General features: G+C 37.9%; 1 protein-coding gene across 1 annotated transcript in view; it reads left to right on the forward strand.

Moving 5' to 3' along the window:
• Positions 1-810: 810 nt before the first annotated feature.
• The window catches only part of STK24 (serine/threonine kinase 24), a 43,186-nt gene continuing 16,346 nt past the window's right edge, over positions 811-27,650 (forward strand). The window contains exons 1-4 of the mRNA XM_074163482.1: positions 811-1,038; positions 25,573-25,629; positions 26,511-26,619; positions 26,735-26,892. Of these exons, the coding sequence (XP_074019583.1) occupies positions 25,594-25,629; positions 26,511-26,619; positions 26,735-26,892 (303 nt within the window). The 5' untranslated portion in view covers positions 811-1,038; positions 25,573-25,593. The remainder of the gene's footprint in view (positions 1,039-25,572; positions 25,630-26,510; positions 26,620-26,734; positions 26,893-27,650) is intronic.

Here is a 27,650-nt window from a genome sequence, read left to right on the forward strand (position 1 = left end):
TAGCTAGCTGAATACTTTACAGTGGAGAAAAAACAAATAGGGTAGAGTTTAAGTCTTACATTTGCATGTTTAGGTGAGCGCTTGTAGTTTTCATGTGGCTATTCAAATCAAGATAGCTGGAAACAGAATGGTTTTTTAGGAGTGAATGAGTTTACTCAACTGAGGAAAGAAGAAAAAGAAAAATGCATCCTGCTCCAGAAAACCTTGGGGTCAGGGATAAGGAGGAAGCATGGCAGTTCTTGCAGGTGATCTTTAGTAGGAGAAAATTGAAGAGGATTGCTTGCCACATCGAACAAATGGAAATAGTAATCTGTGCACCAAAGAGTGGGATCAAAATCCTTAAGAACGTGAGATATATGAGAAATTCAAGAGAGTAGGACCCTGGGTTCTGGGAAGGAACAAATTTCAAGAGAAAAGGGTAGACAAAAGGTTTTCTTTTATTGGTAATGGTATTTGATCTATTTTGTTTTTAATAGAAAGCTAATCTTTGTAAGGATCTTTCATTCTTGGTGCCTGGGTGCATTTTATTGGCAAAGAAAAAGAAATTGAGGTGGCAGCACTTTCTGATCCCACATAGGATAAAACCCTGTCACAGGGATGGTGTTAAATTTGTACTTTATATACAGGGAAGCAAGAATATTGCAGTGTGTGTATATAAAGGATGTAGGAAGAACACTTTATGAAATAGAAAAAGAATAGCTGGATAAATAGGAATGTGTAGAATTTGAAGTGTCTGTTGCCTTTAAAAATACCACATTTCATTTTAATGTTACAAATACTGAGGAACTTTTGTCTTATTTTTAACAGACTCTGAAGGCAGATCCAGAAGAACTGTTTACAAAACTGGAGAAAATTGGTAAGGGCTCTTTTGGTGAAGTTTTTAAAGGAATTGACAATCGGACTCAGAAAGTGGTTGCTATAAAAATTATTGACCTAGAAGAAGCAGAAGATGAAATAGAAGACATCCAACAAGAAATCACAGTGCTGAGTCAGTGTGACAGTCCATATGTAACTAAATATTATGGATCCTATTTAAAGGTAAGATGCTCAGAGATGATGCTGATTTGATTTCATAAGTAATTCTTTTCCAAGTTATTCAGTCATCCCAGTTTTCATTGGCAAGGTTTCAGTCAGACCTCAGTTGAAGAAAAATATATTTTTGTCCTTTCAGTTCTAAAGAAAGAATGGGTTACTATATTTTGTGAAGTATGTGACCGAACTTAATGGAAAAATAAATGCACGTCTTGCTATTTCTGTACAAAAAGAAATTAATTTACATAACATCAATTTTTAAGCTCTAAGTAATATGTTTAGATTCTCTTAATATTAGGAGAATGTAACTTTGCTGTTTAAATTCAGAAAATATAATCTAAGTCTGCATTTGAACTGTCAAAACATTTAAAAACAATGTATTATCAGCTGTTACATGAAGCTTGAAAGTTTTTGTCAGGGTTTGATTAGTGTCAAAGCTTAGGTTGCTCTTGATAGGAGACTGAACCTAGCCTTGACTTGAGTGGTTTAAAAATTAAAATCTAAAAGTTAATCGAAAATTTTGCACATTAGCAAACAGCACATTAGCCATAAGTGAAGCTAATGGAAGGGGTTTCCATTAACTGCCTTCTGAATCTGTTTCCCTGCCCTCCCCCTGCCATATTAATTCATGTCAGGGTTGAGTTTTAAGTGTGCCAAAGAGGTGTGGTTGTTTGGTTTTCGGGGTGGTGGTTTTTTTTGTTTATTAATTGGATGGATAGTGATTTACTACCTCTAGAAGACAGTGAAAATATCTGGAATCTTTTGGTACTACTTTATTTCTTTCATCATACAATCTGGATAGCTCTTTAATTTGACAGTGAGATGGCAATCTAGATAAGAGATTGTTCTCTTTACAGGGTTTGAAGTTACATGTAGGCAGAAAATACTTTAATTTTCAGTCTGCTTTTGTTTTTGTGGAAACATTCTGTTTATCAGCAAAGACATGAAGGTTCTGAAAGGGGGACCCCGTTTTATCTTTGGATTTCTGAAATTGTTAGTTTCTGAGGAAAAAATGACTTTTTCTGAATCTATGAGATGCATTATTGAGAGCACAGACAGTTTTTCCTTTCTTCATTGTGCTCTGAGCCAGTTTGCTCGTTATCTTATCACTGAAGACTTTGTGAATGGTTTCCAGCTGGCAATCTGTCATTAGTACTGGATGTATGTGTATTATTTCTCGGAAGCATCAGGAGGCACATAACTGAGCACAATAAATTGGACAAATTTTTCATCATAGTTTTTATTACAACTTTTGAAATTTCTCCATCTAGGTTTGGCATTAAGTATGGCAAAAAGGCAAAAGTGGTATTACTCTCCTGGACTGCCTGCTTCAAATCTGTTTATTTTAGAGGAGGAACAGTAAGATCTTCATAGGATAAGTGAAATAGAATATAAGAAAAATAGAAGTTTGATGGGAATGCCACTTAAACAGTTTTTAAAATGTATGATAACAATATGTCTAAAAAAGAGAATCCAGTGTGCAAATTTGAACTGAGGAAATGTCAACATTTTGTGAAGGTAGTATGGCAACTGTTGCTTTTCTTAATTGAAAGAGAGAGGAGACTGTAGGGCTGGGTAGCGTGAATGGGTTTGGCTGGGTGTGTCAATAGTGACATTTGTGCTTATTGTTGTGAGGAGGACCTTCTGAAAGTACTTGTACCTTCCGCATCGCTTCTGTTAAGCGCAGTAGCCTGTGAATTTACCAACTTGTGTCAATTTTTTAAGATACTGCACTAACAGTGGCTATGTATGACTTGGTTACTTTTGGAGGACATGTGGTACTACAGAACTTTTGGTCTTCAAAACAAAAATCCCATTTTTTTATGCTGTTAAAAATTAATATGTGGTGGTTATTAGGTGATGCTGAAAGGACAAAATCTTTGCAAAGGAAACATTTTACAGTTCTGTTAGCTTTCTAAAGTAGGGGTCAGGTCTTGTTATCAGATAGTAATAATGTGTCATCATATATATATGTATACACACACATACATACACACTTAAAAAGGACCATAGTAATGAGAGCAACAGACGTCACCTACCTGGATTCATGCAAAACGTTTGACACTGTCCTGCATGACATCCTGATCTCTAAACTGGAGACACATGGATTTGATGGATGGACCACTCCGTGGATAAGGAACTGGCTGGATGGCTGAACTCAAAGCGTTGTGGTCAACAGCTTAATGTCCAACTGGAAGCCAGTGATGAGTCGAATTCCTCAGGCGTCAGTACTGGGACCAGTGCTATTCAACATCTTTGTCGGAGACACGGACAGTGGGATTGAATGCACCCTCAGCAAGTTTGCTGATGACAATAAGCTGTGTGATGTGGTCGACATGCTGGAGGGATGGGATGCCATCCAGAGGGACCTGGATAGGCTTGAGAAATGGGCCTGTGTGAACCTCATGAAGTTCAGTTAAGGCCAAGTGCAAGGTCCTGCACCTGGGACGTGGCAATCCCAGGCACAAATGCAGGTTGGGCGGAGATTGGCTGGCGAGCTGCTCTGAGAAGGACTTGGGAGTGCTGGTGGATGAGAAGCTCAACGTGAGCCGGCAATGTGCACTGGCAGCCCAGAAAGCCAGCTGCATCCTGGACTGCATCAAAAGAAGTGTGGCCAGGAGGTCGAGGGAGGTGATTCTGGCCCTCTACTCCACTCTAGTGAGACCCTACCTGGAGTACTGCATCCAGCTTTGGAGTCCTCAACACAGGAAGGACATGGACCTGTTGGAACGGGTCCAGCGGAGGGCCACTAAGATGATCAGAGGACTGGAGAACCTCTCCTGTGAGGAAAGGCTGAGAGAGTTGTGGTTGTTCAGCCTGGAGAAGAGAAGGCTCTGGGGAGACCTTATAGCGGCCTTTCAGGAGGGATGGGGAGGGACTCTTTATCAGGGAGTGTGGCGATAGGACAAAGTGTAATGGTTTTAAAGTGAAAGAAGGGAGATTTAAATTAGATATCAGGAATAAATTCTTTAGTGTGAGGGTGGTGAGGCGCTGGAACAGGTTGCCCAGGGAGGTTGTGGATGCCCCATCTCTGGAGGTGTTCGAGGCCAGGCTGGATGGGGCTTTGAGCAACCTGGTCTAGTGGGAGGTGTCCCTGCCCATGGCAGGGGGGTTGGACTTGATGATCTTTAAGGTCCCTTCCAACCCGAACCATTCTATGATTCCAATGTTTAAATGAATTGGTTAACATTCTTGGCTAAGAATCTAGGTTTGTTTGCTGCAGATCTTTGTTGTATTTGCAAGCCAGGACTGCCATATGTAGTTCTAAAGATCTGACCGTCTTTTAACTCTATTTCTGACAATGTGATAACGCATCACCAAGAATGTTCAACGCATTAATTTTCCATGTCTTGAGTGATTAGGAGGCATTATTTCTTCCATGATCGGACAGTTTAGCTCTAATTACAGGGAAGATGTTCTCACAGAATGAACTTCTTTGAAGTAAGCAAATGGGAAAATGATAGAATCTTAGGTTATATTGCCAGCCACTGCAGTGATTATTATTCTCTAAAGCCTATGCAGCATGATGTGTGCTGACCATGTGTCTGTTGGATCTTGGATAGAAAGAGATACTGTTTATAGAGAACTCTTAAATTGATTTTCTATAAAATATTTTTGGCAGACAAATCGGAATTCCAATAACAATTTCAGTCTCTCTCATTTTTTTGCCTTCTAGCTCAGTCTTTGTTTCCCTGGGCTTCTTGCATATCCTTTTGTGAGCTGAAGAGGTGTCTTATTATGTAATCACTTTTTTCCTAAGTACTCCCATGTCAGTTGTTAAGAAGGAGTAAGTATATTTTATGAGAACTTTTTGGTATTTATTTTGTGATAACAAGTTTCAAGATACTGGAAAGGAAAAATTTCTGTCCCATGTGGGACACTGCAGACCTGATGATTAATATTTCATGTCCCTTTCTAGAACAAGTTTATGCAGTTGCAGAATACCTGCTGTGACATCCTTTAAAATATTTGACAGATTTTAAGAGGCATTCTGTATTTTCAGGTTGATGGGCATTGCCATGAAGATTTTTATATTTTTGAAGGTTTTCTAGGTAAACAGAGTGTTGTGGGGTGATTGTTGGTGTGGATTATTATTTTTTTTTTAAAACATCTGAATCATCTGTCTTTGAGAAATCCTTGTATTATTCTTCATTCTCTGTTATTCCACACCTGCTTCAGTGAAGCTACATGGTTATACATGCCAGTGTGTTAAGGGACCTGTTGCTTAAAATTTTAGAAGGCTTATATAGTAGTGCTGTACTTGCCTGAGGCCTCTTACTGTCTTCAGATGTTCGTGAGAATACCATGTCAAACTCTTGGTGTCTACTGCATGATATACGCAGAAAGTACAGCTTGAAATGAGTATTATCATTTAATGAGTTAATGGCAGTTACTTTGTCCTAGAGATTTACATTTAAAAAAAACATTAATTTTTAGCTACTTTTTAGAGTAGGGTGATAAACTCAAATGCCTTGTTAAATTTTCTTACTCTATTTTTTTTAATATCCCAACTTCGTCTTTTCAGAAACGTGTTTGCTTTGTAGCAATTTTTTTTCCTGTACCCAAAGACTAGGCCATATCTGTTCGTGCGTGGTATTACTGCTCTAACACAGTGAGTCTTAAATAAAAAGCAGCTAATTGCTTGCATGGAGCAAATCTTCCATTTCCTCTAGACTTTGTTCTTTATGTCTGAGATGGAGGTTTATGTATAAATGCTGTGGTCAGAGTCCATTCAAATAGAGCAATAAGCAGTAGTGAAGTGGGTATCAGTTTAGGTTGTCATCTTGAATATAAATTAATATCGGAACATCTTTTTGTCAGAAACCCGAAGGTGTTTATATAAAACAGAAATGCAAATTCTCCTTTCTAAAGCCACACTTTTAAAAAGGGTGCTTGCATGTTCCCATTCTATTGGGACGAAGGGCCTTTGTCTACTGTAGGAAATAGTAAGTAACTAGAATGTTGCTCTTAAAGCATATAGCAGCAACATGGTTTATATGGGTGCATATATCTAGAGGGATTGACACTCCTTATCTATCATGGTGTGTTAAACAACTGTATCAATGTTGCTTAATGAAGTGGGCTTAGCAAAGTAGGCAGTGGCTCTGTTATCCCTCTTCTCTGGGAACCATATCTATTCTTTCTGTCTTCGAAATGAAAAGTTCACGTTCCATTTATGATCTGATTTAATGCTCCATGAATACAAGAATTCTAGTTCTTTTTAGATCCTTATAAAATTAATTCATGAAACTTGTCTGGGTCTGTTTATTTCTTTAGATTTTAGGTAACAGCATCTGGATAGGGGTAGTGGAATAGGGATTCTTTGTGTTTCTTGTTAGGTATATTTTTTTATTTTTCTTATAAAATTGTCTAAACTTGGTTGCTGTCTCTGCTGAGTTTTGCCATACTGTAACTAAGTATTGCTATGCTATTTCTTCTAAAAGTTTTTCTATCTAGGATCTTGTCAGCTCTGCTTTTTGCATCTCACTCTACCAACTTTTCAAGAGCTTAGTTATATTTAGTTCTGAAGTTGTTTCTCATGTCCTTTTTAGGCCAAGTTACAGAATCACAGAATCATATGGGGTTGGAAGGGACCTCTGGAGCCTCTGGAGATCATCTAGTCCAACCCCACTGCCAAAGCAGGTCGACCTAGAGCAGGTTGCACAGGAACGTGTCCAGGCAGGTTTTGAATGTCTCCAGAGAAGGAGACTCCACCACCTCCCTGGGCAGCCTGTTCCAATGCTCTGCCACCCTCAAAGTAAAGTTGTTTGGAATCCTGTTTATTTCCGAGATTCAGATGCCTCTCTGATAATGTTTCTTCAGTTTTGTTAGTAACTTTAATTACTGCTTTATTATAACTTCACAACATTTTCATATTTCTTTGATCTTGGATTATTATTTAGAAATATATGAGGAAATTAATTTGTCTTTATCTTTAAATGGTTGAAGAATAAAGTTTCTTGGGTTTTTTGCATATATGAGAGTATGTCATCCTCAAAGCTGAGGTTAATATATGTATATGCACAAAACCTGAGATCATTATGTTATGCATGTATGTATAAATTAAGAAGTCTTTAAATTCCCTGTCTTAGACTTCTATACGTATGAATATAATGGTAGAACAAATGAACACTAAGCAGTTTCAACACCCAGTATAACTAGGTACGAGTGATATTGAAGTGGTATTTAGATAGTCTTGTAGTATGTAATTTAAAAAATATATTACTGTCACTACATTTATGTTTCTTCATTGTTCAGATGTATTTTTCTGGCACACTTTGTAGCTTCTGAGATAGCCTCTTTTGAACTGTTGAAACCACTTGACCCAATGAGAATCAGAATTCTGGTGTTCCCACTCTCTCCACACACACACAGCTCCCCTCCCCGCCCCCCCCCCCCCCCCCCCCGCCCTTTCCCATTCTGTAAAAGTATTTTAAGAATTCTTAAAAAAAAGAAGTTTATAAGAGCTGTTGCTGGTAACGTTCGTAAAGGATAGCTGCTGATAACTTTAATTTTAGTCTTTATACCTGTATGTGTTTTTATTTCACGTTTAGGATATAATATACCTGCTGCTGTAAGTCAACTGGTGTTTATATAGACTGCAAGAAAACAAAAAATAGCTTCTCATTAAATTTTATGAATGACACAATATACCCTCATGTAAAAACCCATGCCACTTCTGTGAAGTTTGATAACTGAGCTCTGTAGAACAACAAGTTCAGGCAAATGAAGTCTAGAAATAAAGATTTATTTTTGAAAAGCAGTGATTCTGAAACTAGCGTATAGTTTATTTTAGGTAATCAGATGAACATGAGGTTTGTAAGTAATGCTGTGTCTGAGCCAAAATAAATCTCGTATTGGCTAGGGCCTTGGGGTACATGGCATCAGTGAGGCCGTTCTTGGAATAATACAGCCAGTTCACAGTGTGGCTGGAAAACTGTGATGGATTCAGTAACGAGCTTCAGGAACAGTTTGAGGTTTGGAAAACCTGTATTCCAGAGAAAGACTGAAGTTCAGGCTCGATGTTGTTTATCCAAGAGAAGGTTTGGTAGTGATTTGGTGTGTATATATGAAAGCTTTTCCCTGTTTAAGTGCTGATAGTTCAGTGCTTTCTAATCTGTTACACCAAAATATGACAAGATGTAATTAGTGAGTGGTCAAGCTAAGCAAATTTCGTCTGGTAATCACACACACCTTTTTAAAGGGAAGATAGCTTAAATACTGGAAAAGTTCATATGAGGTGGGTTTTATGTCACTTGCAGTTATTTTTTAAACCTGTATTTGCTGAATTTAAAGAAGCTTAAGCTTGCATGCATAAGGAAACTCAAGGATGTTAATGTGGATATGTTGAATATTCTTGCCACAAGAAACTGGGTAATATAAATTTGAATGTGGGTGTTTATATGTGACTTAAGTAAGTTTTAAGTTGATGTCCTTTCACTTTACAGGTTTAACTGGTTTACTTTAACATTTATGAGCATCTCTAAACTGATGTGACCTTAAATGTATGCTGTGGGTCAGCCAGAAGTTAATGGACTTGGTGCATTCTGTCCTCATTTGATATAGCAGGCAGCCTGTGGCAGGTTACATCGTGATTGTCAGCATGGGAGAGCACAGCAGAGATTTTCCTGCTTAATGTTAGGACAGTAGAATCCACTGCAACAGGGGCTGCTTCAGTTGCAGTGGTAGCAGTAGTTCTTTGATGCTACATCATTTGTGCCCAGCCCCACAGCAGTGGCTAGTGCCCTTTCAGACTTGACTTCTGCAAACCGCAGTCACTGAACTTTGGCTGGGGGTTAGGCACCATTAAATGAAAAAAAGCTGTAACTGTCTCTCATTTTGCCTGCTACAATTGCAACCATGTTGTCATTATTGTATTTTGTGAGTGGTTGAGGTGACGGAGTGTCTTCTCTGTTCCCTTGACCAAAGCCACATGGAATTGCCTTATCCTGTTGGAATTCCTGCAGCTGAAATGAGAAGGGAGCTGGGACTGCAAATTCTCTCTTACTGTGACAGTGTTAGGAACAAAATGAGGCATAGGATCCTGGGAGGCAGTCCCTATTCTGGTATGCTTACTATTCTTCTGAGGCTCCGGTAACACCCTGTGTTCTCATCAGGCAGCATTAGCCTCCAGATGAGTTAAACAGGTGTTGCCTTCGTTTGTCCATAGCAAATGTGAAACTGACATCTGGCTGGACAGCCCCAAAAGAGGTAGCAAGAGAGTTTCTGTCATAGTTCTGCTCAGCTTTCAGATCTGGTCAGTCTACTGATTTAAAGAACAAGTTGAAAGCTTCCATTGATACAGTCCCTAATGGCCATATATGACCAAGGCAAAAGGGTGTGAAAGAACCCATGAACTCTGTCTATCTCTAGCACAGGTAGTTTTCCTGTGAGGCCCTGTTTTCATATTTAAAATAGGTTGATCGATTCTTATTTCAGTGATGGTTACCTTGCAACTTGGAACCTTTCTTGCCCATAGTTTTTAATAGTTTGTTTTTCCCTGTAGTCATTTACTATGCTCCTTAATGAGAAAGGAATCCCTTCTTTGCATTGCCTTTATTCAAAAATATTGTTTTGAATGTGAATTTAGAAACTTTATTCCACTACTTTCCGTCAGTCCAAGGGGTTATAGTCACTTTCTGAAATCTGCATCATATTGTCTCATTTTTCTGAATCTGTGGAAAAACCTATCTAGTAAACAACGATTCCTTCAAGAATTTTCCTGTTTGCCATTGTAATCGGTTCCATGCTGTTACTCCCATATGGCTAAATAATTCTTACTCTGAGTGTATCAAGATTGGGAAGCATCACTAGTATATCTCAAAAAAACCTGAGAGTTCATAATAACTGTATTTTGTATTACCCGACATTTAGGTACTTAACCATGTCATGTTATTCTGACCTTGTTTTAAATCAAAATTTAGAAAGCTCAATGTAAAATATCATTTCTTGGCAGTAATGTGTTTGTGTTGTACTTGTAATGGCCTTAAAACCTGCCTCTGTACTGCTCTGATTGCTGAGTTCTGTATGGTATGAAATACTCTGTGCATAATTTCTCATCTTGGTACTTGCCTTTAGGCAGATCTGACAGATAGCTGCTGCTGAAATGGGCAGCAACAGTATCTTGTTCCCCATCGTGCTTTCGTGTTCCTGCCACTTTATTTGTATTGGATCTGTTGACTGCAGAATGACTGGTTCACCTGGGAAACAAGTTTCCCGAATGCCTTCTCCTGCCCCTTCCAAAAATAACCTGGCTTTTGAAAAGAGCAAACCCCAAACCCTTACAGATTAGCCAGTTCAGACCTGTGGCTTCAAAAGTTCTAGGTCCATTGCAAAGAAAAATAAAATAAAAAAAAAAATAATGGTGGAGTTGGGCGGCCCAGAAATTGGGAGGTGGGGGGAGAGAGAAGGGACCACAGTTTTTGGTAACGGCCTGCTTCTAGATTAGCTGTAACGTGAAGTCTTATATGTAGTTTGGCCACGCAGATCAGGATGACATAGCATTGCTTTCTACCAGTATGTAATATTGTTTATGTCAAATGTCCTTCTGTATCTTGTATGTTAACTGCTGCACTCGTTGCTGCGGACCTGTGAGATATCTGAAAAGAGAGTGCTGGTATGGCATCAAGGTGTAAACTTTTTTCCGCTGCTGCTGAAAGGGGAAGTCCAACTCTGCCTTGTGACTGGTGGCTTCCTCACCCTAGCAGCAGGAGCCATTTGAACTTTCAGTGAAGTGGTTCAGCTCCCTGAGTAGGCAGGGGACTGATTACCTTTAACAATGGGGGGAGATTTTACACTGAGGGTTCAGATTGGTCTAAAGTTGTATGGGAGCACAGTGCCAAATCTTTGTTTGTGAAAATTCTTCGATCAGCCAACAATAATGCTGAAAAAAGCATGTGCCTCTGTATGTGTTTGTGCCTGGGTTTAGGTGGAGTGGTTCCATGGTCTCGTTCCCCATCTTGTTGCCCAAGTAGGCTTTCTGACACAAGGCTTTTCAGCTAGAATGTGACCAATGACACTGACAGGTGGCTGCCAGTCTGTTGAGCCAATGTTCTCATTAACCTTTAAAATATTTGCCAATTTGATTGAAAACTTCTTTCTTTACGTACCTCTGTCCTAATCTTATGCTCTTACACAGCTATTATGTTTGTGTCATATCTTTATGTGAACATTAGGTAGTTTGTATTGCTCAGTTAACTTTCTTTTACCTCAGTATACTTCAGCATTTTTAATAGTTCTTTGGGTCAAAGGAATTCTTCTAGGTCTTCTTATGGAGATAGTTCTATAAAAGCAGAAAAGTCACATTCTTTACACATATAAGGGAATATTATCTTATGGCATGTCACAGAGCATGTCAATAAGCATATTAAAGTGGTTGAATGTAGAACTTAGAGAAATTGCTGTTTGGAAAAAGTTGATTAGACTCAAAAATATTGAACTTCAAAAGGAAAGTTCCACGGTGAATAAGTTTATGGACTGTATTATGTCTAAAACATTGCAGTTCTTGCATTCAGGAGCCAATGTTTTCAACCAAAATCTTAAGGTTCTTTATAGTTTTTTCATTATACTACCAGATTTGTAAGCTGTTGCGTAACAGTTGGGATAAAAATCATCATCTGGAAGTACTGAGGCTTTCTCTCTGCTTTCTTCAGCAGTTCCTTGAAATGGCAATTTGTAAGAAAGAGACAAAAACATAGGGGAGGAAGGGAGAATGGAAATGATGGATGTGAATAGAAGGTTTTTTTAGCAGTAATTAGAGGTTGAGGAAGAGTTGTAAACAGAAAAAGTGGAAAATAGTAATTGTTTCCAAAAAAACTGTGTTTTACAGGGAGTGATGAACTTGGCAGAAGTCTGAGTTGAAGATCCTGGGCGATTCTAGGGCTGATACATACAACTTCATTAGTAGTGAGAATTTTGAAGGAGGATTGGTCTATGAATATCCTCTGAAGGAGGGAGTGGAATTTAATAGCAATGTGAATGCAAAAGGTGAAGGGAAAAGAGGAGTAAAGGTTTACAGGCTGCAGAGCATGGGTGCAAAAGATCTTGGAAGTTGTATACACAAGTGGTGAAAAAAGGATTAAACCTCTGTGTGGATTGATATTTGTGTAAAGAAGTAAATTTGAGTTGTACCTTTCATTTTTAATTTAATTTGATATAATGGGTAAACAGGAATGGATGTAAGCATTAGAGCAGTTGGGTTTTGGTCAGTGGAAGTGAAGGGGTTCTTGTACCTCATATTCTCTGTTGGAAGTTTGTTTCTGGTCTAGGGACGGGAGTAATTCATAAAACCCCTGAGTCTCATTGATGTGAACTATCCCAGTGAAATAGGTTTAAGATATGTAAGTGCAAGAAGGGTGACATTTTGTTGAAGAAAAAATTACTAACCTCAATATTCATTGGATGCAAGGTTCATTTGTTAGTTATGGTTTTCTTGTAATGCATTTTATCTGGATGAATTAATTCTGTAAACTAATGCTTATTTCCTTTTGCTTCCAATTTTCCATTTTGGGACTTGGTACAGTTTATTAATAACTGAGGTGTCTCTCAGTAAAATTCGGTTCCAGATGGAGTTTTGATTATGGGTTACATCTTCTCGGTGACTATCTGTAAGACATGAATAGACAAAGTGTTGGGATTGTTGAAGAACCATGTGAGTCACTCATTAATCTTCATGTGCCTCTTTAAATGAACTTTCTGGGAAAAAGACCTGCTACAGATTGCAGTTAGGTTTCCCCCCCACAACCTCCCATAAGGGGGTGTGTGGTTATGAAGTGGTTATTTGCCTGTTGGTATAGGGAAGGGGAAGGGATGACTGTTGTCAGCCCCACTAGGTAATGAAAAACCTGAAAGTTAAAAGGATAATGCTCGTAATGGACAGGATTTTTCACTCTCCTGCTGCTGTTTTTTGAAGTGAGAAGAGGGGAAATGGTTGTAGGCAGGTGGGAAGAGGAAGAGTATGGACTCACATACACTTAGTGTTCTAAAGAAGTGGTTACCCAGTCCTTTCGGAAGTTAAATATGGACAGTTCTTCAGTTACTGTATAAGTTTCTTGTGTTTACTAGCTGGGAACTGGTTTTGCCGCCAAGACAAGAAATATGTGTCTGTTTGCTTCTACTATAATGTGGTTTGTTAGAAGAGCTCCATTAGTTTGGTGCTCTGTGAAATCATGTGCTTAATATGACATGCCTAGGCTTGTGACAGCTGGATTATAAAGATTCAGTTCTATGGTGGTAGGCCATGTGCCCAGGAAATGTGCCAGAGAGGCTGTGAATATGGACACTGTTAGAGATGACTCACACTGAGGAAAACATGGAGCTCGTGGCTCTAGCATGTTGGCATGCAAACACAAAAGTTTGCTAAGTGCTCCACAGAAGGAATCTTTTATCAGTACTGTGACAGAACTTTTATTGTTTGGTTTGTTTGGTTGTTTTTTTCCCTGGCAAGTGGCTCTGGAAGCTCTGTTACAACTAGTTTATGGCAAAAAGAATGCATTTAAGGATTAATTGTATGCTGCTGTGGTGATTGCAAGACGTAATTGTTGAAGAGTCACTGCTGCATTAGATTGTAGAATACATTGACTAGTACGTATGTCTAGAAATGAAAATGCGGGTTTTTTTCTTGAGATCTGAAGAAGGCAGGAGTTTGAGTGTTGGAAAATGATTCCAAAGGCAAATAGCTTTTTTTTTTTTTTTTTTAACATATATACATGCATAAAATACTGTATACTGAGGTGGTTCTGCTTAGTTTGAAAAATCATGTTGACTGTGTTTTTCATGGAGTTCATAGTGTCCAAACTGGAATGAACAATTTTTCTCTTTCCTTGGTCTCTGTTCTGCATTAGCTACCCAGCAGATGCATTTATTTTTTTCTTTGTGGTTGAACATGTTAGATGGCTGACAAACCTTGATTAAAGGACATAAATGCGCCACATGCAAAACCACAATGATTTCTTTGATTGCAGGGACCTTTTGGCCAGCTTGCAGTAAGGACTTGTGTTTAGAAGAGAACCTTTGGGCTCATCTGTATCTCCCTCCCCTCAAAGGGATGGCAGCCCGAGGACAGCTAGCATTCATCCTGACGCCAAGAGACTTCAAAGGAGGTAAGCGCCTCACAAATGCTCCCCAGACAAATTACTTCTCATCAGTCCTGCACCCCCAGCGTGGTAATATTCTTAAGTAGAGCATTACCATCTCCTAAAGGTTTCTGTTCATGGTTCCTTCATGAAAATTTTTTGAGAACTCTGTGAGGCCTCATCACCTGGTTGCAGTCCCCTTAAGTTTCATGGAGATGTCCATTTGCTTAAGAATATGTCCCCAGTGTAAGGGAAAAAGACATTCCATACTTCCTGGGTTTGTACTCAGACATATGCTCTGGGCCTTCCCTTATTTTGTTTTGCATATTTGGGATGAGGTTCAAACTTGAGCTTTTTCTCAATCCATGAACCTTAAGGACAAAGTCAGGGAAAAAACCAACCCAGCCAAATCTCACTTGCTCCACACGGTTTTAAAAGGCTTTTTAAAAAAATTGATCTCTGAATGATTCCTTAATATTCAGATGATTTCCACCTAATTCTTTGTGTGCTGTTTTATCTAGTGAGTGTTATCCCAGAAAAGTTCTGTAGAAACAAATTATTGCATTTCATTCTTCTGGATGAAAGTACATCCTTAGTTGTTTTTTTTTTTTTTCTTGTTAAAGATGCCACCTAGATGTAGCATGGCTATTTGTCTTCCAAATGACTATGGAATAATTATTTAGTTGAAAGAGCAATCGAAAATAAACAGAAGTTTACCTTGACATCAGAAATTTAAACACAAAAATTCCTTATTAACTTTTAAGTTTATTTTTATTTTTTTTAAAAACGCAGACTTTTCAGGGGTGATTACCACCCCTTCCCCACCCACCTTCAGGTCACTTGTACAAATACTTGGCTATAGATCTTGCTTTTCTTGTTCTTGTTCTTGTTCCAGTAAGCATTATATGAAACCCATGTGATTGGAAACATAAGGAAGAACTTTCTTGGTTTTTTGTTGTATGGGAGTTTCTTTGGTTTTTTGGTTTTCTTTCTTAAATGTGAATGTTTGGGAGTGTAGTAGAGTATTAGTAAATGTAAGTTATATGTTTGCTGAACAGATTGTTGTTTTTTTTTTTTTCCTTAAGTGTGTGGATTTGGAAAGCATAGTTGGCAGTCAGTAACAGATATAGCTTACAAGATCGAAGTCCTCTGTGACTGCAGGTGCCCTGTTTAACAACTTTTTCCTTGTTTTTTTTTTTTTTCCATTTATGAGAGTGTATTATTTAACTATTAGTTTGACTTCTTTAAGCCTAGGTAAGAGATTTCTGACTATGTAGAGTACTTTTAATAACTGTCCGCTAGCTAGCCTTCTTACTGGCTCTACCATATAAATACAAAGGTTTTGTGGATTGTACCTTAAATATGTTGAGGTAGTAAAGAAGTGGATTGTCCTATAAAGTAATATCCTACCTTGTCCTATGAAATAATATTCCATCTAATTCAACACTTAGCTTTGGAAAAGGTTTACCTGTGGATGTTGTGAACAACTTGCAGATCCTCCAGACTGGTGTTTACAGGTTCTGTCTGTGTTGATAGATTAAATTAGCATGGGTTTTGCTCAGCTTAGTTCAAATGTTTGATTTTTGTTGTTGGTTTTTATGGGTTTGGGGTTTTTTTGTCTGGTTGGTTTTGTGTTTGTTTGTTTTGTTGTTTTTTTCCCAACTGCTGAGAGTTCTTTTACAGTAGTCAGTTTCCTTAGTTTCATTGGAAAATTTTCTTTTGTAATCTACACTTCATATGTTGTTCAACAGTAGGAGTTGGGATTTTTTTCTTAATGTATAGTCTTTCCATGATGTGTTATATTTATACCTCTTCTTTCGGTGTTAAAGAGGCAAAACAGATATTCAATAAAGAAATAAACTTTCAGAAAACTTGCAGTTTTTTTCCTGGGAATTCTGGGGAAAAAAAAGAAGTGTTAGAATACACTTCTTTTTTCATCTCTACAAGGTATAACTCAATGTGCCAAAATGAGCAGTAGCACACTGCAGCTTGTGTAAATCTTACAAGGTTCATTCTGTTCCTGTAAGACAAGCTAAATCACAAATGTAGTTTATTTTTATTAATGTGTTGCCATCCCCTGTGAGCAGATGAGAAGGAAACAAAGGTACCTCTTATTTCCTTCATTTGAGTGATCTTTTAGTGTCAGTGAAAGTGGAGGTGTTTTTGTTTGGTTTTGTTTGTTGGGTTTTTAAAATAAATTTGGTCTTATGCCTACTTGTCTAGGAATTCAGTAAGAAAGAGTAGAAACAGGGCTGAGAATTGCTAGAGTCTTTCTAGTCTAAGATAAACTATCTATTGATGGACATACCTTCTGATAAAATGAGAGACCTAGCTATAGGTGGGAAATGCTGGCTTATTTGGAAGCTCTGGAATACTTAAAGAATTCCTTTCAAAGATAAATCTAGTTATTGCTTTGTCCATTTTTCAAGGAGGGAACTGATATTCAAAGCAATATTCTTTCTCTTTGGAGCCTTTCAAATTGATAGTAAAATTCAATCATTCATTTAAGAAGCAAAATCAATTTTAACTATTCTCTTTAGTACTATACCAGATGATGTACTTCATCATGGCTAGATTTTTGCTCATACTTTCTTGATTAATAGATTCTCTTAATCTGTATTTCATAACATCTACTTTTGCTCTTCTTATACTCCAAAGCCTCAAAGCAGGATTTTAATTTCCAAGGTTAAAGATGGCTGATTCACTTTCAATTTCAGTTATTTTTCACCTTTCTAAGGACACTGGCCAGTACTTGAAGACTCTGCTCTCAAACATGGACTGTTAGTTGTGACATGATGGGGAAGGGGGAAGAGGGAGGGAGAGGACGATTTATCCACAGGATGTCTTTGGTGGCCAAGGCAACCTGGGTGTCTTTAGCCTTGTTCTCTTATAAAATAGTTTTTCTTGTTCTCCAAAGCCAACAGTTGTCTTTCTGTGCCACCTGACTTTCAGGTGCTCTGAAACAAGTGTCTTTAGGAAATGCTGCAGTTTGTTTTTATTTAATGAAATCTGTAATGATATAAACAAATAGCACACACCCCCGCAAACCCCCTTATATAAGATGATACAGCAATCTATACAAGTTTGTGTTGTTGTAGTGGGTGGAAACAAATGGAAGAACATTAGCAGATGAATGAAGGATTAACTACATGATGGAACTCTGTTTACTAGGAAGTGTTGGAATGATGGTGGCCTTCTTTATTTCTTGTAATGAGGCTTGAGAACTTCTTGTTCATCAGATATGGGCAAAAATATTAGTGCTTACTGAGATTGCCTTTAAGAACAAACTTAGAAAGGTGATGTGAATTGGTACCAAAAGATTTTTTTTTTTTTTTTTTACTTCTGTGAGACAGTCCCAAAATCATATTAAAACGTTATAGCCTTTCTCAAAAGCTGTTAAACAGTCGTAGGACCCTAGACACGGAGTGATAGAATTGGTTTGTCCATTTTCAATGGAAAGGGCTCGATTATTTACTACTTTTGGTATGGGTACCCATGGTGTTCAAATTTTGGAGAAACTGCAGTGTAGATAACTTTCTTTTCAATGAATAATTTTATCCTTTGTTGCATCCTTTTTGTCTGTCAAAAGAGTTACTATATGACATCGAGCAATCCAACAAGCATCTGGATAGGCTGTTTGAAGTTCAAGGGTGAGTTGCTTACCTTCTCTGTCCCAGGATTGTGTACTGGAAAGAACAGAATGAAAGCAGATAGTGGTATGCTGTTCATTTGGCAATGTTAATATATGGCATCGCTGGGTGATCTACTGATTAGATTTAAATTGAACCAATACTATATATAGGTAATATCTATAACTAGTCAAGGATTGACAAGAATTGAGGCCATGTGTTAGACCTGTATGTATTCCTTGCCAAAACTATGCATTTGCTGAATAACAGTAATAGCCACCAAGAACTCACTTCTGGCAAATGGTACCTGTTCTAATACTAATCTGTGGGTCTAGAAATTGAACAGTCAGCTGACAACTGGAAAGGTTGCAAATCCTGATGAGTTTCAAGGATCAAATGGCAATACATCAGCTCATAGGTGCCTTCTCTCAAAAGCCTAAAATAATAATTTTCTTGTATATGTGTGTTTTGTTTTTTTTTTTTACGAAAGGATGAGCTCCACAGGAAGGGCATTTAAGATATTTTGAAGTTCTTGTTACTTCTTAATACACGTTTTCAGGTTTGAGACAGTTGTCTAGGTTTAGTGGTGGTGTGGAAAGGTTTGAGCCTGTCTAAGACAAGAAAGAACCACAAATAAATAAATGCCATTTCCTGTCACTACCTCAATGCATCATTTATAGCATCACACAAAACCTAACTTTTTCTCATCGATCTGTATCTTGTCTCTGTGTATAAGCTCACAGATGTCTATATGAGTTAATAAATGATGAGATCTCAAATGCCAGGGTGTGCCTGTTCTTCATTCTGTGTAACAAGACAGTGACTAGTGTTGTGACCTGGTGTTCAGAGGAGATGGTGAATGAATAAAGTAGTGCCTGAAGCTGAGCTTGGTGATTGTGAGAAAGGAAAGCATTTTGAAGAATTCAGATGTATGAGCGATTGTATTCTTTAAACTCTATTTCTCTTTGGTTAATTATTTCTTCCTTTTTCTATGAAGGCTGTCAGAGTGATAAATGTTTTCAGATTGATTTTAAACAGGTGGTTTTGTGCTTTTGTCTTCGGTGGGTTGCACAGCTGCTTTTGGGGCCGGACGTTCTTTGTTGGGGGGTGTGGTGACAGTATTTTTGGCATTATGTGATTCTGCCACCTGGTGGCTTTGTCGAGCATCACGAGTGTGAAGAAGAAATCCTGAAAAAATCCTTCTTTCCTTCCAGAACAGGGAATCAGTGGGCAAGGTTGCTTAAAGTAGAGATAGAAGACAAGTTCTGTGATCTCTGCATCATGTTTTTGAAGTCAGGCATCTAAGAATTGGTGTGCAAGCATTTAAGAACCTTCTGGTTCCTACAGCTGCTACACTTCCCTGGGTGTATATATGTATATATGAAGTTAACAGAAGACAAATCTCCATGAGGAGTAGAAACAACCTGTAGCAGGAATGCGACTTACAGAGGTTATCCTGTTGCGTACATCGTGTTCAAAGTTCTTTTGGTGTAGTTTCTTATGCTGGAGGATCAATATGAACATTAATACTAAATTTATACCAGTATTGAAATATAAGTCTCTCTTTCTGGCCCATATTTATTACTTTGGCATATATACCAATACCAGTTAAACTGAAATTTTTGTTGAACAAAATATCACACATTGAGCAATGCCTATCAATTTTGGAACTAGTTTGTTATTTTCAGATTAGTTGACGTTCTGTCCAAGGTATTCTGTTTCTGGTTTTCAATACTGTAGGTTTTTCTGCTAATCCAGTGATGGTAAAACTTTTAATATATAGATCAACTTACGCTAGTTCTTATTTTTATTAGCAAATTGTTGCGTTACTACAATCAGGTATTTAATTTCTTTCTTGTGATTGATGACATAAGCTGAAGTGTGTGGTAATACAGATTCTAAGTGGAATTTGGAGATGGCTTTTCTCCAGAACTACACAAGCATTTTATACATATTTATAAATACCCTCTATTCTGCTGCTGATTGTGTATCATAAATTTAAGGTGGGAAATACCCTTTCTCACAATAAATTTAGGGTGGGAAATTCTATTTCTCACAATAGGGGTGTGTGTGTGGGTTATTTCACTTGGAAGAGCACCAAGTGCTGTTTCTTTCTGAGTCCTTCTAGTCCTTGTCTTTGGTGGCTGTTACGTTTTCCTCTGCAACCTTTTCCTTCCCTCAAGAAAGGTGATATAGAAACATTTTAGTCAATACATACTGTGGCTTGATTGCTTTAGGTCAATCTCTCCTGTATAATATCGCAGTGCTAAGAAATGTGCAAGTATGTTTTTCTTGTATAAAAAAAATAAACCAAAACAAAACCAAAGCATCGTCCAAGATTGGCCTCTCCATGTTTGTTCAGGTGTTTTATTAACTTCATAACGACTTATAAACAATTTAATCTTGATTACTTATTTCTGTACTACTCTGATTTTGGTTAAATTGTACTTCTGAGACTTTACAGGAGTTTTTTGGTGCGTGGCCTTTTTTTTCGGTCTGTAGTCCTTGATTTTTACATATTAGAAGTTCTTCACCTGCTGTAACTGCACTTAATTTACAAATGCTTTCATGGTATAATAGTGACTTAATGGAGGGTACTTCATTGGAGATAAAGCTGCTATTTTAAGGCTTTTGTATGGTTCCAGAGTTAAAATAAGAAGTCAAACCTCAAGAAGAGCAAACTAGTTTGGAAAGGATTTACAGAAACTCTGCCTTTCTGTAACAGAGCTTCTTTTAGATCCCAAAGCTGTTCCAGTTCTCAGTTTCATGGCATCAGAGGAAAACCTCTTGTTGCTACTGCGAAACAGGAAGTGTTCCATGTGCCCTCATAATATGCTCATCTATGTTTATAGAGAAATAATAATCCTAAATTTGGATTGATGACTCACCATGGTTTCACTGTATCTGGAAGAAAATTCAACGCTGTGTTGTGACTGATGCTTAACAGGAGAAAACTGGTCTATTTCAGGTCTTAAAATGGAGCACTGGATGTTGCTAGTCTCTGTATATGTGTAATATCCTCTTGAAAATACAAGCGATTATGTGTAATATGTAATTACTGATCTAGGCTATGGAAGAAAATTTAGTGCTTTTGGTGTTCTGTTTTAGGGGAAATGTGGGGAATACACAGAAGAATGTGAGAAGTACAAGCAAAAATAGAATTTGGGCAGCTTTAAAAAGTAAATTGACAGTAGGTGTTAGGGAATGTGAAGCGTGCCAGGGATACTTGGAAAGGAAGGAAAGAAGGAGGCACGTTGCTCTGGTGATGCCAAAGTCAATTGATAGCATTGCACTGCTTGCCTTGTGCTGTTGTTACAAGGCATAAAGTATATATAGGTTACTGGCTCTAAGGTAAAATATATATTAAGCAATTCATTAAACTGCCTCACCAAAAGTGTTTCTTTGCATTTTCTTGTTAAGCAATGCATGCAGATTTTAAATAAGAATGCAAAAAAAAATTCTAGCAAGAATTAGTCAAAGGTGATAATAAGATTCACTGCAATAGTAATTACATCTGTTCAGATACTTCATATGAATAATGAAAACTTAACACAAACAACAACAAAACATCCATGAAGTTGGGTAATACTTCTGTGGCGAGGGGGAGGGGGAACCATAGGGAATTTAAAATCACTTTGAATCTAGGGACTATCAAGATGCCATAAGTTTAATAGATTGCTATTCCTTAGCTTCACACTGGGATACAGATACAGTCATGTGTGTGGTCCCTAACTGCATGTTCGTACTTTAATTGTTTTAAAATATAGTGTTACTGAATTTACTGGATCCATGGATTTTTAATTGTAAATTCAGACATGTGGCCCCAAGCAGCTGATGATGAAAGTTCCGGGAGCAAAGGCTGAGCAAATGAGGAAAAGAATTGAAAAGGATAAATGATGATTTGAAAAGACTATGATTTTTGTAATTTGTAGTTGTGTAATTCTGTTACCTGATTGTGTAACTATATAATTAAAACAATAGTCTTCATTTTTTAAAAAAAATTATTTTCTGCTATCTCTGATTTCTAACTTTAAGCTGAAGAATTTGGTAGCTGGTTATATGGAGAATTCATCTTTTTGGAAATTGTATCTTATTTCAAGCTGTTAGTTTTTTTAATCCACGAGGTAATCCAAATTATAGAAAAGGCAAGATGCATTTTGACACTGTCCCGCATGACATCCTGGTCTCAAAATTGGAAAGTCATGGGTTCGATGGATGGACCACTCAGTGGATAAGGAACTGGCTGAATGGCTGCACTCAAAGCGTTGTGGTCAATGGTTCAATGTCCAATTGGCAGCCAGTGACGAGTGGAGTTCCTCAGGGGTCAGTACTGGGACCAGTGCTGTTCACCATCTTTGTCGGAGACATGGACAGTGGGATAGAGTACACCCTCAGCAAGTTTGCCGATGACACCAAGCTTGGTGGTGTGGTCGACATGCTGGAGGGATGGGATGCCATCCAGAGGGACCTGGACAGGCTTGAGAGATGGGCTCGTGCAAATCGCATGAAGTTCAACCAGGCCAAGTGCAGGGTCCTGCACCTGGGACGTGGCAATCCCAGGCACAAATGCAGGTTGGGCGGAGATTGGCTGGAGAGCTGCTCTGAGGAGAAGGACTTGGGAGTGCTGGTGGATGAGAAGCTCAACATGAGCCGGCAATGTGCACTGGCAGCCCAGAAAGCCAACCGCATCCTGGGCTGCATCAAGAGAAGTGTGGCCAGCAGGTCACAGGAGGTGATTCTACCCCTCTACTCTGCGCTCATGAGACCCCACCTGGAATACCGTGTCCAGCTTTGGAGTCCTTAACACAGGAAGGACATGGACCTGTTGGAACGGGTCAAGCGGAGGGCTACGAAGATGATCAGAGGGATGGAGCACCTCCCCTATGAAGACAGGCTGGGAGGGCTGGGGTTGTTCAGCCTGGAGAAGAGGAGGCTCCGGGGAGACCTCATAGCAGCCTTCCAATATCTGAAGGAAGCCTACAGGAGAGCCAGAGAGGGACTCTTTGTCAGGAAGTGTAGTGACAGGACAAGGGGTAACGGTTTTAAATTGGAAGAGGGGAGATTTAGATTAGATATTAGGAGGAAATTCTTTAGTGTGAGGGTGGTGAAGCACTGGAGCAGGTTGCCCAGGGAAGCTGTGGATGCCCCACCCCTGGAAGTGTTCAAGGCCAGGCTGGATGGGGCTTTGAGCAACCTGCTCTAGTGGAGGTGTCCCTGCCCATGGCAGGGGGGTTGGAACTCGATGATCTTTAAGGTCCCTTCCAACTCTAACCATTCTATGATTCTATGATCTAATTGACTTCATGTTATGGTTTGGTTTTTGTTTTGGGTGTTTTTCTTCTATTTTTGAGAGGATCAAGGGGTTCATTTGCCCTGCCTTGTTCATTCCCACACAGGCTTCTCCATTGAAATAGAGAATAGTGATACAGTTGACATGTTTGTGCTTAAAAATTAAATGTAAATTTTTCAGGCACACAAACTTTGAATATTCAGGGAATTTCACACAGCTTTCAAAGACTGAAGAAAATCAGGCTGAAGAAAATACATATATAAATTTTTGGTCAAGTTTGGGAGGATTTCTGAGGTTGAAAGGACTTACTATAAGACACCTCTCAGAAATGTACTTGTTCTGGAACTGTTAGGACCTGGAGCCTTGAAGGGAAAGGCAAAATCTGAGAAACTCCTAGCAGCAAAGTGAGTATTTCAGTACTATAAAGGGACTCTCTCAGGATGAGCAATAATTCTTGGAATATCCGTGGTGTCTGCAGAAAGTAAATATTATTACAATGCTGTATGTAGATACTAAGACAGATTATATTTTGAAATAACTTTTTCTCCCTAAAAAGTATGTTCTGGCTCTTTTAAAATATTTTTAACACGACTGTGTTTGTCAAATAGTATTAGTTGACTCCTGAAGAAAGGTATCTAAATTTACCTGGATCTCTGTGTTAAAAATACTAGGTGATGAAGGAACTCTAATCCAGGGTCTTACCTAAAAATGGTACAATTTGTGTAACTGGAAGTAGGGGTGAAGGGCTGTGTGCATTTACCTATAGAAGGTGCATTCTGGGACCGGTGAGGGGACAGATACAGATGGAACTACAGCTATAATAATGACAAAAAGGCTTAAATGAGTACTAGGGGCTAAAATTTTCTAATCCTTCAGGAGATTTAGAAAAAGTTATGTTCTGCAATACACTTATCACTTTTCTAAAAATTTTAATCTGTCTTTATAGGTGAGTATTCGGAGTTTTACCTGCCCTGGCTGTGGACTGTTATTTTTACATTAAGTTTTATTTTGCAGGATAAATTAAATTAGTATTGTTGCTATTTGTGTGTTCCTTGCTCGGAGACTCCGAGACTATGTTTTTATGCTAGAAGTCTTGTGAATGTTTGTATGTAAATTATAGAAACTAACAAACCATAATGTAACTTGATAATCATAAAAACTAAAATGAAACAATACCCACCATATGTTCCATGCAGGAATTTAATTTGAATATCGATCTGGTAGATCGATGACCTTGCTTTAAAACATGTTTCAGGGCTGGTACTGCAAGGAAAAGGTACTGCAAGGAAAAGGTGGACTAACTGCTTCTCCCAGCGTATTTGGGAATAAGGTGCTACAAACAGCAGAAAGAAATTATTGGGTCTAGTGCCTTTCTTAGCATAGTGTATTATATACCTTGTTTTAAACATTTCTATAATACATATCAAGCTTTCCCTTGAAAATATAGTAGCTTAATTTTTTTGTTGTTGTTAGCTGTTATTATACTAGCTAAAGCTACCAAATTGCTATAGTCATCTTAAATAATCTTTATTACAAGCTTGCTTTATCTTTCTTGAGCACAGTTGTCCAAAATTCTATACCATCTATCACGTGCATAAGAATTAGTGGAGAAAAGTTACTGGTATTCTTCCTCAGGTCAGAGACAGATTGTTCAAGAAAATGAAACAGCGCAGAGCTGTGAAGAATAAATTTTAAATGAAATTCAACCCAGACAGGAGTCAGGCTTACTAAAGAAAATATTTTGGAGTATCTATACAAATAAAGATAATCAACAGAATCAAGACTTTTTTTCTAAGGAAAGGAAATATATTTTATGTAATGTAATTATTTTGTATTCTGAATGTCTGTAATCAGAGTTTTCAAATGTAAGTTTATTCTCTGTTTTCTTTGAGTGGCCTCTGTCTGTATCTTTTTGCCTCAGAAGATACTTTTGCAAAATGTACTAAGGAATGTGATAAGAACGAGTAGGTGGGTGGCTTTTGGGAGTTAATATGCTGGTGAACTCAGGCTCAGAACACTTGGCTAGTTCTGGTCGGCATAAGGGCAAGAGGTTTCCTTCTGCTACTTGACTCTTTGGTAGAGATTAAAGAGAAGTTTCTTCTTCCCTAGATACTGTCTGTATTCTAGTAGTATTAGTATCAGTACAAAAAAGACGTACCACGGTATGAGCTTCAGTCTATCATTAAGAGTATGCACCAATTATTTGGCAATAATGAACTTCTAATGTCTGTGCTCTTACCCATTGGTACATGTGAAGTAGCTTTCCTTTTGTTAATTTAGAGCAACAGAATTAAACTTTCTTGAACACACACAATTGTGTAAATAGCCTGTGACAGACTAAATTAATTCCTTATCAGATGGGACTAAATATAATATATTTTAAAGGGTAATCCAAAGATCTTTTGGAGGAACAGCTAAATCTGAGTGGTGTTTCAAAACTGTAGATTCTTTCTTCGGCAAAAAGAATGGAACAAGTCCCACTAAATTAATAACTGATATATATGTATTTTTTAAATGTAATGCGTTTCTTCTTGGTTTTGTTTTGCAGGATACAAAATTATGGATAATAATGGAATATCTGGGTGGAGGCTCTGCCCTTGATCTAGTAAGTAAATTATGTATGATTTTTCTTATTTTACCTCACATAATTATTTTCCTATTTTATAATTCTGGAAACTATAATATGGCATTTGGCTATGGCAATGTTTGCTTCCAGTAAAGGAGAAAAGGTATTTTTCAATGCCAGGAAAATGTTATTTTCCATGAGGCAAGACTGATTATTTGTATAGATGGAAGGGAAGTAAGCAACATAATATTGGAAACAGGATATAAACATCTTGGAATGCTAATCTTCAGTCAGAGAGCACTAGTGCCTGAAAATAGTTTTTTTTGGGTTTTGTTTTTTTTTCTGTGTTTCTGCCACCACAGCTCCTTCTAGTGTATGTACACATTTTAATGTATCTTCCTCACTACCACCACCTCCAGACAAACAAACAGAAGTTTCCTTGTTTGAAGTCATCCCAGCATTTTGAGTTGTGCTTTAGAGAGCTTCACAAAATCCCACACATTATATAATAATAGGGTATGTGATTGATGTGGTACTTTACATGCCTTAGTTTCTTTCTCGGACTATGAGATTTGGGTCCGTATAGGGCCTGTGGAGTTGCACATCTAAATTCAGTGTAATGTTAATAATCAGATTACAATGTAAATGATTTTCAAAGGCAGTGTATATATCTATGACCTGACCACAAAGTAATAACTTAAAACTGTGTCTTTATAGAGCCTTTAACAAACTTTTAAGAGAGTTTTGGATAAATGAAGTATTTCTTTGCCTATTGTTCATTGGAAGTTTTGAGGTGCGACAGAAAGAGCAATTTCTTTTTATAGTCACAGTGTTATTCCTGTTCTCTCTGTTTCTCCTTTTATATGCATGTGTACACACAGACACACATATATATAAAAAATATTTCTTGTGTCTCCTAGTTAGAGCCTGGCTCACTCGATGAAACCCAGATTGCTACAATATTGAGGGAGATACTCAAAGGACTTGATTACTTGCATTCAGAAAAGAAAATCCACAGAGATATTAAAGGTAAATTGGTTTTTGTTTGTATTGTAATAATATTAAAAGAGCTCATGCAGTATAAATGAGCACCCTTACAGTGTCAAATGTCTTAATTTCCACTATTTATTCTTCTGTATTCCAGCTGCTAATGTATTGCTATCTGAACAAGGAGAAGTAAAACTAGCAGATTTTGGAGTAGCAGGGCAACTAACAGATACACAGATAAAGAGGAATACCTTTGTGGGAACACCATTTTGGATGGCACCTGAAGTAATAAAGCAATCGGCATATGATTCGAAGGTAAGGTATTTCAAGGCATTAGCCAAAGTCCTTCCTTTTTAAACTTGAATTACATAGGTTGGTCTTCAGAAGGTAGCTAGTAACTTTGGCTGTGCCTGGATGGGTACATTAGCAGCTAAAAGCTGTTGACAAGGAAAGCAGCTTTCCTAATTTGTATCCAAACCTGAAGTTTCCTAGTGTATTAAGCCCATCTAGATAGCAAGAAATATTACAATATTGACAAGTGCATCCTGTCACCTTTTGTCCCACTCTATTATGGTTGTTTAAAAGTAGAAGAGAGCAAATATATACAAAATGGTAATATGCTTCCCGCTTGTTTTTAGAATAAAATAGTCAGCGACACTGTTGAAGAATCTGGATTTGGTGGGTGTGAAAGTGTTGTTTGAAAGTGCTGTTATGCTTCTGTAGAAGAATGTGCTGTGTAGGTCTGTGCTACTCTGACCATATTCTTTTATGGTTTAAAGGGAGAGTTTAATATTAAATGTAATTATTTGTAGATATTTACATTACACAGGATTTTGAGTTAGCAGTGGTACAGCTGTGTACTGAAATCGCAACACAAGCACAACGTATCAATTATAATAATACAGTTGGATCACAACAGAAATGTGATTCCCATTACTGGTCTCCATATTCTCACCAGCGTGACACTGGGTGTCCCCAGTTGCCAGGAGGAATGTGTACATTGAAGCCACTTCAAGCCCATTACTTTCTTGAAGTTAATTTTGTTGATTACTTGTTTTTTATACTTTTATTAG

The sequence above is a fragment of the Numenius arquata genome, chromosome 1 (genome assembly GCF_964106895.1).
Source record: "Numenius arquata chromosome 1, bNumArq3.hap1.1, whole genome shotgun sequence".
NCBI classification, from domain to species: Eukaryota; Metazoa; Chordata; class Aves; order Charadriiformes; family Scolopacidae; genus Numenius; species Numenius arquata.